Below are 13,346 nucleotides of genomic sequence, written 5' to 3' on the forward strand. Positions count from 1 at the left end.
TCATATGGTCTATGTGTCTCGAAACTCAGAAAGACCTTGAACAGCTTTTTTCATACACCCCGTCATGCTACCTGTATCTCTGTTTTTCTTTTTACTCGAGTAAATTCCGTATCTCCGCCATGCTACGCACTCTTCTTCTCTCTTCTTCTTCTTCTTTACTTGGAAAAACCATCTTTGTATCTTCTGATTTTAAAAGATTGAATTATTGGATCCGTCATTGTAGATGGAGCAAAAGCTAATTCCGAGGCTGGAATCTCTTTCTACCGGATTTCGTCAAGCGAGTTCGTCTGATGTTGCAGCATATGCTCCAGTCAACCGGGCAATTATTGCTTACGAAGATATGACGGCTCGGTACCTCTCTAAGGTTTCTGCTGCTGCAGAGAAGATTGGGGGAGAAGTTTTGGATGTCACCAAGGTTCTTGAAGAGGCTTTCTCTGTTCAGAAGGAGCTTCTGATCAAGGTCAAGCAAACTCAGTTTGGCTTGCTTTTGATTTAATATCTCAATTAGAATTAAGTCAACACCGGAACAAGTGGTTGGGAGGGTAAAATCGGGAATTTGGGGCTTACAAATTTAGTGAATTAGTGTTCACAAGGAAGAAAGAGAAAGGGGAGGAGCGAGATGGATCAAAGGAAGACGATGGACGCGTGTTTTGAGGATTTCTGACCGTTTGATTTCTTGCTGCATTGGATCAATGAGGGCGAGACCCTAATGCTGCGTATTTACAAACGTTTGAACTCGACCATCCATCCGAGACAGACTCGTTAATGGATATGAAAGAACGACTACATGCTTTTTTTCTTCGTTCCCATCTCCTACATCTGTGAAATTGTTGAAAATTCACATCACCAATAGTAGCGTTGATCTAATTTCCATCACCGAATTACGGACGATGCCTGCAACAAAGAAGGTAAACCTTGCAATGACTGTCAGCTAGAAGGGAGATGAGTTGCAGATATGTAAAGGAGATAAACACAATATGATCTAAACATATTTCTAAACTATATAAACCTTTTCCACCCCAAATTATAGAGCGAAGGATTAAAGAAAAAGGGAAATCAAAAGGTTTACATGTTCTAAACACTCCTATAGAGGAGTCATCCAGACAATTCCATGACATGAATACAACTAAAAGGTCAACATGCGCACCAAAGCAAAACATTCAGTTCTTTCAGGCATCCGTTACATCTTCCTGTTCTTCGGCCTTCCCTTCCTTTGAAATGTGGAGGCCCTCAATCTTGCGGGCAACTTCAACCTCATCAGTCATCACTTTCACCTTCCCAGTCGACCCCTGTGCCACAACAGCATCACCCTCATCATGTGTCGCAGGGCTGCTCTGCCATATTCTAATTGTTCCATCTTCAGATCCTGAAGCATAGGACTCTCCTCCGGGTGAGAAACGAACACAGTGAACAGGACCGTGGTGTCCTTTGTTGCACCCTGCATCCAAAATGTAAAACAACCCAGTAAATGATCTACGCCCAACCAGAAAATTTATGCAAGCAGAAACCTCATGTGGCAACCCCACTACAAGCATTCCCGAATTCAATCAATCAATACATGACTAATTTTTTTGGTCAATTCAGCAAAAATATGTATGCCTACCGATCTCTTCACCAGTATGGAAATCAAAAAGATGAACCCACATGTCTTCTCCACCAGCAATGAACTTATTACCAAGCTTTGGCTCAAGCGATGCAGACTCAACTGCACACGGCATGTTGTAGCTCTTCACCAGTCCAAAACTATTCAAATTGGTGTAGAAATTGTCATAAAACCACGCAACCAGAAAGACAACCTAAAGGAAGAATATCAGACCAATAAGTTGAAACTTACTGGTTTGCATCCCAAAATTTAACAGTTGACCCATCAGCAGTAGTGATATAACGACCATCCTGACTGACTTCGGCACTGGTTACAGGGGACTTGGTCTCAAGAGTCTGAAAAATTTTGCCACTTCTTACATCCCATAACCTGTCCAAGTCACAATGATCAATATGAAAACTTTCCACTCAAAGATCTTAGCTAAAACCTAATAAGATTCCAAAAGCACGAAAGCGTTTCTGTTAGGGAGATAATTTAAAGAGCATGCATCAAGACTTAAACAAAAACACACATGAAATTCTTTGTATCAAAAGCATCACAACAAGAGGTGCAAAACTGCAACCAAGACATAAATAGCTTTGCCGCTTAGGCGAACATTTTGACAACCATGTTTTGATGAGATGAACTTATGTTTGTGTTCTTTTTCTGAATAATTTTTCATAATTATGATTCTTGAATGCTTGTTTTTTTGGGATGAATGTGACTATTGGATATTTGTTTAGCTTATTATAGAAAGTAGTTTAAAAGTAATTATATTGAAACATTTTGACCGAACAGCTTTGGTCGCCTTATTGCCGCCTAGACACCGCTTTGCAGCCTAATTGCCTAGTCGGAACCCCAATCGCCTTGCCACTTTGACAACTATGCACCCCAGCTTTTTTTTATGGGGCTGGGATTAACAAGGAATGGCCGATGATGAAGGGGACACTGATTGTGATGGATGGATGACCCACCAGGATGTTCAGGTTTTGCTTCTTTCTCTGCTTGATCCTGCTTCTATCTCTCTCTCATTCTGTCTCTCGCTCTCTCTTCTGTTTTTCTTTTCTCTGCCTTTTTTTCGTTCTCTCAAACTTCTCTGGTTGTCTTGTCTTGTCTCTCTCTCTCTCTCTCTCTTTTTCTCCTTTGGTTGCAGCCAGAACACAAGGCTGGGGCTGTGAGTTGCACAAGAAATAAGAAAAAGGACTGGGTTCTGTCAGGTAGGAATTAATACGGTTCTCCCCCCCCCCCCCCCGGCTGCTGCTGGAGCACAGGGCTGGGTTCATGAGTTGTAGAAAGGAAAAAAGCGGACTAGGTTTTATCAGGTGGGAATCAAAAAAAAATTTTAAACAGCTGCATTGCACAGCCAAAAGAGTGGAGAAGGAGAAATAGTACAGGAAGCAGATCGATGGGGAAGGATCTTTTGGCTTTGATACCAGATGATGCAGGACTTGTATTGGCTGCTACGGTGGCTGTAATGGAAGGACAATTACAAGCATAGGAAGGGGAGAAAATTGAAATTACATAAAAGAAAGAAGAAGAGGGAATAGAGTGCTCACACTAACACACCAACCACACAGGCTCCCACAAACATAACTCAATTCATTTTATTCAATTGAAATTTGTATCTTAATACATGTTGTTTATATAAAATAAAACACAACTCCTAGTTGAAATCAAAATCCAAAATAGAATCCAAACAAAGTCTAAAACACTCTCATGTAAGAATACTAAATCAAATAAAAGAACAAATTAAAACAAACTCAATTCGACCGGTTCTTCTGGGTTGGATCGGAACCAGTTGAATCAATCTAATACTGCATAATCCAGTCAACAACTCATGGCGTGAAACCCAAGTGGGTCTATATGAATCTCTCCAAGTTTTTAAGCAAGACTGACTTTTATTCAAGCTCACTGCTCAAACAACCTGCTACAACGAAGCATTTGATCCATTCCCACCTGAATGCTCCACTTCTTATCCTCCGAACGACCAAAAATCCTGACTTTCCCATCGTCTCTGGACAACATCCAGTACCCAAGATTCCCCACAGCCCAAACCAACCATCAAAATTGTCTACAAGTTCGACTGAGTACCCCCAAAAGAACCATTCAAGTTTGGTTGAATGCTGATCCGCCCAAACCCTGAAATATCCACCCATTTATCTTTTCAAAACCCAAAACCAAAACCAAAACCAAAACCCAAACCCTAAATTGCTGCAACTTCAAATCAGAACACTTTCTACCATTAACACATCAAGAAACCTTCACTGTTAGACTCCCCTGCCACTCACTTGACAATAATTCCACCATCAAACTCTAGTTCATACAAAACTCTAACAATAAGTTTGACATAAAACCGCATTTTGATACATTCAAATAAACTATTCAGATCAGATCATGGTTCAATTGGCTTCTAGTTGGTCTCCAATCAATCTAGAAATACATCACCTTGGTTGGGATTTCTGCATCATTCAATGTAATTGCAAGTGGGACATTCATCTTGGAAAGACTTCCTTTCTGGGCCATATGAAAGGCAGTTGCCCAATAAAATGTTAATATGTTAAAAAAGAAAACATTTAGCTACATTCCCCAAGAAGTCAAGAGAGAAGACCAAACCATGGCTTAATTTGCTACTGTTTTGTTTGCAATTTTTACTTGCTTTCATTTCTGTGTCCTTGTTTTGTTAATTTGTTAATGGTCAATTATTGGATCAATCCAATCATTTAGTTGTGCTCGGGTTCACACTACTTAATACGCATGTGACGTAGCTGTGTCTTCTAAGTTTAGTCAACCACCTGCTGTCCTAGTCCAATTATTTGAGCCTAATCTATAGATGAAGCCATGTGTGGGGGTTATTACCTTGCCTAAACTTCAGAATCTTGAAGCTTGGTTGCTGCTAAAATTGCTCCTCTCCATTTAAAGGCTCCTTATGTTTGACCAAAGTGAAGTGATTGCTATGTGATCCAATCCATGCCTCGCAGTGAAGCTCAGGTGGATGGTCTACTCGTAGTGTTCAAGTTATCTGGTAACTTGCTGGTTTGGAAACCTAGTTTCAGTCTTCCAGATTACTGCCATTACACATAAGTTTGCTCTTAGATTGTCTGCAACTATAACCTAATCTTCTAGAAGACCTCACAAGGGTTTTTCCAGATTAAGCAAACTAACCATCCAATCATTCCAAATTCTCACCATATATTCCCAAACCTCAAATTTGGGCCTAGTGTGATGGCTAGATTTTACTATATGTTTGCCCTCTTTATTCAATCAAAATCTCCATTAAAGCCATGACCTCCAAAACTATAAACCTGACTCTGTTTCTTGATCTGTTTAACCTACCGAAACCAAATTACAGTTATGTAAAGCCAGTGACTTATGACCAGTTTCTAAACCCTCAACCAATCCTTGAAATTATTGTATATCTTCAAACCTATTTCTACAAAAGCTACTTCATTACTACACATCAAACCACCTGATTGGACTGAGATTTTCAGTATAGTTTCCTCCCACCAAGATCACACTCAGTGTTAACTCTAGACCCATCCATCCTACTGTCCATTATTAGAAATAACCCTAATCTGATCCTATTTTTAAATACTGATTTTGGTTTTGTAACTGATTTAATTCACAAACTAGTGCTGCATTAGAGACAAAATGAAAAGATGATGTATAAAAAACAATTCTGTCCAACTGGAGTAATGCATGCATCTCTTCCAGCCAACAAGAACAAAATCCCCATGGAAAATGACCAAATCCAAGTTTCATGCAATTTAAGTACCACTTTTGAGAGATTAAAAAGTTGGATATATCATAAGCAATTCTTTGTGTGAAAATTATGATTCTCTTACAGGCAACATGAACAAAAAGCACACAGAAAATGATAGTTCTAGATTCATTTGATATCAAGAACCACTGTTCTGCAGCTAATACAAACTGTTATGTCTTTAGCTTATTTCTACTTGTTAGTCTGTAGGTTAGCTAGTTTCTAGTAGTTCTCTACTTTTATTTCTAATAGACCTCTAATATTGTGGCACTGTAATCGATTATCAAATAGAATTCTAAGCTATAAAGGCAAGGTAGGAGAAGGACAATCACACGGACTGTTTCTCTAGCCAGCAATAACTCTCTTCAATTTTTCTTCTTTTCTTCTTGATAGCCAGTGCTGGTCCTTTGTTTCTGATATTATCAAAGAATATGCAGACTCATTTCTGTTGACCATGCTTCAAGGCAAGTGAAACATTGACAATATACAAACATTCTACCAGTTCTTTGTTAATCTTTCCACCATGATCTTAAGCATTGAGATGGATCAGGAACCACTCCAAATAAACCGAATCGCACCAGATCGATCCTGTCACAAAACACTGGATCATCTAATCCAAGTCACGTGTTCATTTACTTTTCTTAGTTTTGGTAAAAGACCAAGCTCTTATCCACTCAATAAAAATGACCAATGTCTCTTCATTCCTGACCAGCCCTTACCAATCCTTTAAACCAGGCAGTTAATTTACACACATGTTATAACAGTCAAACCTCTACAACTGATTGATTCTAAGAAAAATAATGTTCATTTTTCAGCAGATATATACTTGAATCCACGGGACTTCCCCAAAAAAAAAAAAAAAAAAGAACATGGACGCAACCAAGAAATGAAAATTTCAAACATTCAGAATCAAGATTACACACGCGTTAAAAAGCAACTACAAGCTCCATAATCTACAAACAAGTTCTGAAAAATGCACACCTCACACCACCCATATCTGTACATGAACTTAATATCGTCTGGTCACTATGAAGCCATGCTACAGTCCTGACCGAACCAGGAGAATTGTCAACTTCTCTTGGAGGTGCATCTGGACGATTCAAATCAAAGATTCGTAGGATTTTTTCAATCCCACCGGTAAGAAGCAGGTGTGTGTCCTATAACAAGGAGTAAAGCACATAAATGAGAAGTAGAGAAAATTTAGGATAAAAGGGGTTGGGGGTCGGAGACAGTGAGGGGGTATGCAGAAATAGATCCAATTCCCTGAAAGTAGCTATCAGACGACTACCACATTAGAAATCCATAGACCTAAGGATGTCAGGGAATACATGTGCTGTTTTGTTATCAAGGAAAAAATGGTCAATTGGAGAATAGGAGTTGACCACAATGGCAGAGAATGATGAACAGTATTCTCCCATATTACGTGGAATAATAGGTCACTGCCAAAAATTATTTAGCTTGGGCATAAACATGAAGCATTAATTGCATATGAAGAAGGACTCAAATGCTGTACACCCAACGATACACTTATGACAATGATTACACAATATGGATAGCACTTACAAAGTAAGCGAGCAAGTTCAAATTTATATTACTGATTAATTAAGCCTGTACACAGATAAAGGAGTTCCAAACTAACCTCTGAGAATGCACATGCACGAACAATGTGCTTGTGTTCAAAAGAGTGTAATTCATCCCCTGTTAGTGCATCCCATAATTTCCTGCAGAACAATGATGTGCAAAAAATTATTGTATGGTTGTTAACGCAACAGCAGCCATGCACAACAACAACAACAAAGAGTTCACAAAAATTAACAGGATGAAATATATAGAAGCACACACGTGTCCTGAAATTCACTGGCATTTTAAATATAGGCCCTTCCCTCTAATGCAACCCTCAATTCTATAACCTTTGTTTGCTATGGACCCACAAATAAATACCTAAATTTTATAAGGAGCAGCAACAATTTCATAAATCTGTTAAATAAAGTTTGTTGGGAAATGCTGTCAGCATTGCCACATCAGCCTCCATTAGTTTTGATGACAACAAAACATTAATTATTAATGGTTATATTGAGTTGTGCATGTCTCGTTCAATATGAGAGCAAGTGGACCAAATCCAACTCATCGCCGGACGCCCAAGACCAAGCCAAGATGAACATGAGGTCTATATCAAGATGAATATGAAAAATGGAGTGCAAGAAGACACAAGAACATCAATGAACATCAACTCAAACTTAAACAAGAAGACCTAACAAATTAGGGCCCGGGACACCTCCTTGCACATACAAATGTAATCGCATTCATTAGCATCAAAACCATGTGCATCATGTCATTAGAATGACCTAAGACATGTTAGGCAAATGTGTGTGGACATAGGGTTGATTAGGAGAACCTAAATCCCTTTGAAATCCTACTTTGGGCTGCAGACAGAGCTCTGTCTAGTCACAGAGCCTCAGACGGAGAGCCGTCTAAGGAGAAGGCGATCCGTCTGAGCCAAAATTTGCCCGTTTTCTATTTCTTGGGGGTTGGGCTAAGGCACTTGAAGGCCAGCTATATGAGCCCAATTCACCCCATTTGAGAGCTAGAACCTTGCCAACTGATCATCTACTCCCCAAATACTCTCAAACTCTCAAATTGCAAGAATTCAATTGTATTTGTCTCTCGCCCTTACTCCATCCTTAAAGAACATACCAATGCGTTTCAGCAAACTTGTGAAAGCTAAGCTTGAGGTGATAGAACGCTATTGAAAGGTCACTAGTGGTGCATATCATTTATATTTGGGCATACAACTTTCATTGTATCACACTCATACAAGGGGTAAAGTGTCACACCCCTTGTCAAGTAATCCCTAACCATACCATCGTATTTGGTTGTTTTCAATTCCAAGTCTAAGAAAACTAGAATTAGTTTAAGGTTCTCTTGTCCGTGAACAAATATTGTTGAGGGTGCTCTTGCCCGTGAACAAAGATTGTTGAGGGTGCTCTTGCTCGTGAACAAAGATTATAAAGAGAGTGCTCTTGCCCGTAAACAAATATTGTAAAAGGGTGATATTGCCCCGTAACAAAGATTGTAAGGGTTTGATTCTCTACCCACCATTTGAAAGAAAATCACAAGTAAAAATCTCTCTTGAGGCTAAAAGAGGAGTGGATGTAGACTTGTAAAGTCAAAAAACTATAAAATCTTTGTGTAATGGATTGTGCGTTTGCAAATTTGTTTAAGTTCAATTTATTTTACTCAATTATATTTAAATTTGCATATTTAATCTTATATTTGCAATCAAACTGAAAATTTGGAAAAATCCACTAGTTGCAATCTATTCACCCCCCTCCTAGGTTGCATAAAAAAAGTTGAACTTAAGACTTGGGATAAAACAAAAATGATTGTAGAAATAAGGGAAAAGCTATATTTTAATCTCACTTAGGGGGCTTTATTGGAATTTCAGACTAGTCTAGGTATAAACATAACTCTGTCAGAAGGGTTTTTCTGGTACTAATCTCAGCAGTAGAATCAAATATTAGAATAAGAGACTTTTAACAAATATGCTAAGGACCTCTCCTTATTTGTAAATACAAAGAAGAGGCCATCTCCTACCTCTAGATAAGAACAGTGCAGTTGTGTCACAGTAACCCAACATTGTTTTAGGCATTGTAACAACCCCCCCACCTTAAATATGAAAAAAAATCCGAACAGAGATTGCAGAATCAAGTTCCACACCCTCAACCTTCATTTAACAAAACCTTAGAAAGTAGAAAATGAAAGAGAATCTAGAGAATAGAAGTGAGACGAAAAAAGAGAGGAGAGAGATAATGGAGAAGTTTCAAAACCCAGTGATAGATTCAGAGTGTGTGTTCTGTTCTTCCATTTTGAGTGCCAACAATTAGACTAGGAAACAAAAACATTAGGAAGTACTAGAAAAGGAAAATAACTTAACTAGAGACAAGACTAATTGGGACTAGGACTCTCTCATTGGTAGGGACTAACACGTGTAATACGACCCAACTCCATGTCCTGCATAGAATTAACACTCCTCAAGTTGAAGTATCCATATCAAAGATCCAGCTTGGACCAACAAGGACATATATTAAAAGCCAGATCACAGAAATTGGTATGCGCATAAAAGTAGTGGTAGTGCAACAGAGCACAGAGAGAACTCCATTCAGGTGGCAGTATCAATTCAAGTACATCAATCATCAACAATGAAAAACAATAGGCGATAGTGAACATGGACCAGGATCCACAATATCAACAGTACTTCACACAAAGGGCTAGTAGTAGGTAGCCAAATTTCCAAAGAAAGACAGCAATGCAGCACAATTCGCCTGTATTTTTGGATTTAATTAAATCCATCAAATCAGTTTATCGTGGCTCAATTTTTAACCTTACCAATCTATTTTTGAGGAATTTAATTGCCAAGAAGATAACTGAATTGAAGGGAAATCATCCCAGAATTATCTGCTAAAAGCTTGCTGATTTGTAGGAGAGAACAATTAATCATGTGGGCTCACAGCCAGCTAACTCGTAATTAAGACTGAAGCTGTTTAGTGAAAGGAAGGAGTATGGTTATTGGTCAAGTTAAAGTAACATCGACAGTGTTTCAAGTGATATTTCAATAGTTAATTGGGATTAATGTTATTGAACAAATATGTAAGCAGCTTTTCAATTCCCATAGGATACAGTTTCACTTAGTTTAAATTGCTAAGAGTCCTAGTATAGTTGTTTTCTTGTTGAAGTATGTATCTTTTATTAATTAAACGCTTGTAATCAGTCTATTGAGATAAAACAGAAAAGATGATTTAAAGCTTGAGCTTTGTGTGTGCATGTGTGCTCCCTCCCCCCACCCCCTTTTTCCTCTCTCTCTCTCTTCTTCTTGTGAGCTTTCTTTTACCCTGCAACTCAAATAACTTCTCAAGTTTCCTCCTTCTCTATTCTATCCCCCAATATGGCATCAAACCCCAAACCTAGGTAACTCTCTCTGTCTATGAGACTCCTCACTCTATCAATCCTGCTCTCAATTTGTCTTCCTCGCTAATTCTTCCTTTCATGGTCTGTCCTACCTGCTAAATCTTCTTCTTTTCTGTGATCTGCCTTCCCAGCTATTTATTCTTCTTTCATGATCTTCATCCCCATACTGTCCTCGCATTTTGTTCTTCACATATTTACTACCATTGTGATTGACACTACCAGCGAACCATACCTCTCTTTATTCCCACACACCCAAAGAGAAAAGGATTCTTCCTTCTTGATATAAGTCTTTTCCATACAATATCAACTTATTTTACAAAAACTTGAGGAAAAATGTCTTTATCTTAAGAGGGAGAAAATTGATGCAGCATGATTTGAGATAGAGTTCTAATCACATGATTTTTTCCCCTATATTTTGGACCTAAATTAAATCCATCAAACTAGCCTATCTTGGCTCAATTTTTTGTTTCACCTATCTGTTTTTGAGGAATTTAATTTGCCAAAAAAATAACTAATTTAAAGGAAAATTATTTCTCACAATTTTTTGTCCAACCAATCAATTTTTGGGTAAAAATTGACATGTGATCGCCTGGCCAAGACTACCAATAGTTGGTTGGTTGAAATTCATCAAAACTAGGTATTTATTTGTCAAAAGTATTGAAATTCCCAAAATATTGTTGAAACATAAAATTTTTAAGCTCCTCCAAGATTTCCTATCACATACTTGAGAAATTGAGATATTTCAGTTGAATATATAGGTTTTGGCTGATCCTTCAACCGAAACAAGTAGGCCATTTGCCTACTGCAACCATACTGACTACATTAAGATCCAGACAACACTAGATAAGCTAAGGAAATCAACATACCCACTTTATTCTCCCACTAGGCTGGCGTGAAAACCAGTTGTTGACAACAGGGAGTCTGCCTATACCATGCATTGAAATCAGCTAACAATGTGCCCTTGTCTATTATATTGGTGAAAAGCTAAGCACACAAAATGGTAAACTCATATGGCAGTGGAATGGGGAAAATAATTATACTTGTAAACATATGTTGTTATTAAGTAGCTCAAGAGCATGAGCTCTACAGAGGAAATTTAAACATTTATTGTCACTTCGTTATTAATAGCTGTCAACAAGTAATGCAGGAAATTAAATGATAAAACTTGACATCCTTAACTTGGAAGCAAAGGTAGTAACATTCATGTGTTGAGGTCTCTGTGCACAGAAAGTTTGATGTCTTGAAACAGAAACATTGAGGTTTAGGGCTAGAAACAAATACATATACATTAACAATTAACTAATACATCAAACTTCTGTCAATGTCTTTAAAAGAGGTTGACATCAGTAATGATGCATCAATGCACGAGACAGTTTAAATATTAAAATATACGGCATTATATGACCATTGCAGCTTCTGTGATGAGGGAAACAAAAAAAGATAAAGAAGTTAGACTGCATACGCAGTAAAATCTGCAGAGCCCGAAGCTGCACGTAATGCATTGGTATCTAGGCAGCAACTCCACACTGCACCCTTATGCCCTTCGAAGGTACCAATCCAATCTCCAGTTTCTCCATTTCTCAGCATGGGACTGGAATCTGAGCCAATAAGATACAATATTAGTAACACATAAAGAAAAAATAAGGAAGAACAGGTACAACATACATTAAAAATCAACCTAGAAATCTTGTGATTCCATAAACTACAGTAGAGCATCTGAACTCAAAACTTGGAGCAAAATAACTCAGTAATATTAACAATTACGAGACTAAGCCATAAGAGGAAGTCTAACTAGTAGTGTTCACTGACCGCTCAGATTCAACGGCAATGAGGCAGTTCACAATTAAAATAATAAAAAGCTCTCGTTAAAGCAACAGCAATCAAATGAAAGTCACAGGAACAGTGTATCAGATCGCAATGTAGCCACAAAAAACATGCCGCAAAGTGTTAGAAAAACACCTATATTCAGTCAGAAATACTCTTCACCTAAGCCAGTAACCCGTAGCTAATTAGCCACGCATTCTTCGTTATATCTAATGGATCGAAAATGTAATTTTTCATTAACAATGCCAGCAGAAATACAAATCTGCACGAATAATGGATTGCCAACCCGTAGAGATCCAAACGACGAAACGATAACAAGTATAAGTCAGGGGAACACGGACACGAGCTCAAAGAAATTTGTGTAATACTATAAGGAACGCCTTACCCTTGCTCGCACTAATGAGGAAAAAACCATCTGGAGTTATCGGACTGTAGAACAAATCGACAACTGGGCGAGAGTGGCCATGACAAACAAGAGGCACCGCCAACTTCTTCTTGTCCATCCTTCGAACCAAATAACTCCAAACCAACCAGCTCTGGAGTAAAATCAAGAAAGGATGAGCAACAGTGATTCTTAAGCAAACTGTTGTAGTTCAACACCTGAGTGCCTTAACCATAGGATAACTCCGACGATCCACGCAAAAATATCAATCTAATCGTATACGATCTAGTCAAGTTCTTAGATTATAAGAGATGATCATTGTTTGAAAAAAAAGAAGTAAGAGATTGAAAGAAGAAACCCTAAATTTTGGTGATCCAGATCAGAATCTCAAAAGCAACTGAACTTTTATACAAAACGGAGAAATGGCGGCATTAAACACAAGGGTGGGAAACATTCGTCTTTGCACGAATCCACACCCCCAACCCTCTGTTGGTAAAACAAATCCGAACAAAAAAAAAAAGAAGAAAAATCTCCCCAGATCTCAAGAACGGAGGATTTATATGTTTCTCTGGATTAAACCAAGGAAAAAAAAAAGAGAAAAAGAAAACTAAAAAATATACACACGAACAAAGGGCTAGGCGCAAAGAAACTTATGTTTTCATTCCAGGTCTTATATAGCTATGACCTGCCAATGATCCTAGACTTTGTTACACGTGTCTAGTGTATTCAGCCTTAAGAGAGTGATTTGATTGGATTAAGAGAAGTGATCCCAGATGATGGACAGATGAGGCTACTGGGTCTTTTCACCGAATGGTTCATCTGATATATTTGTGCTA

At 38.2% G+C, this 13,346-nt stretch overlaps 1 protein-coding gene across 1 annotated transcript; it reads right to left on the reverse strand.

The window, feature by feature from the left end:
• Positions 1-978: 978 nt before the first annotated feature.
• LOC149025074 (uncharacterized) lies at positions 979-13,272 on the reverse strand. Its single transcript, XM_089145284.1, has 7 exons — positions 12,514-13,272; positions 11,767-11,902; positions 6,979-7,060; positions 6,321-6,496; positions 1,835-1,972; positions 1,604-1,743; positions 979-1,438 (listed from the first exon to the last, which is right to left on the reverse strand). The coding sequence occupies exons 1-7, from the start codon at positions 12,629-12,631 to the stop codon at positions 1,170-1,172; spliced, it is 1,059 nt and encodes a 352-aa protein (XP_089001410.1). The 5' UTR covers positions 12,632-13,272; the 3' UTR covers positions 979-1,169.
• Between the last annotated feature and the right edge of the window lie 74 nt (positions 13,273-13,346).

This window comes from Hakea prostrata, chromosome 2 (assembly GCF_041222555.1).
Source record: "Hakea prostrata isolate BN-2017 chromosome 2, UWA_Hpros_2, whole genome shotgun sequence".
In the NCBI taxonomy this organism is placed as follows: Eukaryota; Viridiplantae; Streptophyta; class Magnoliopsida; order Proteales; family Proteaceae; genus Hakea; species Hakea prostrata.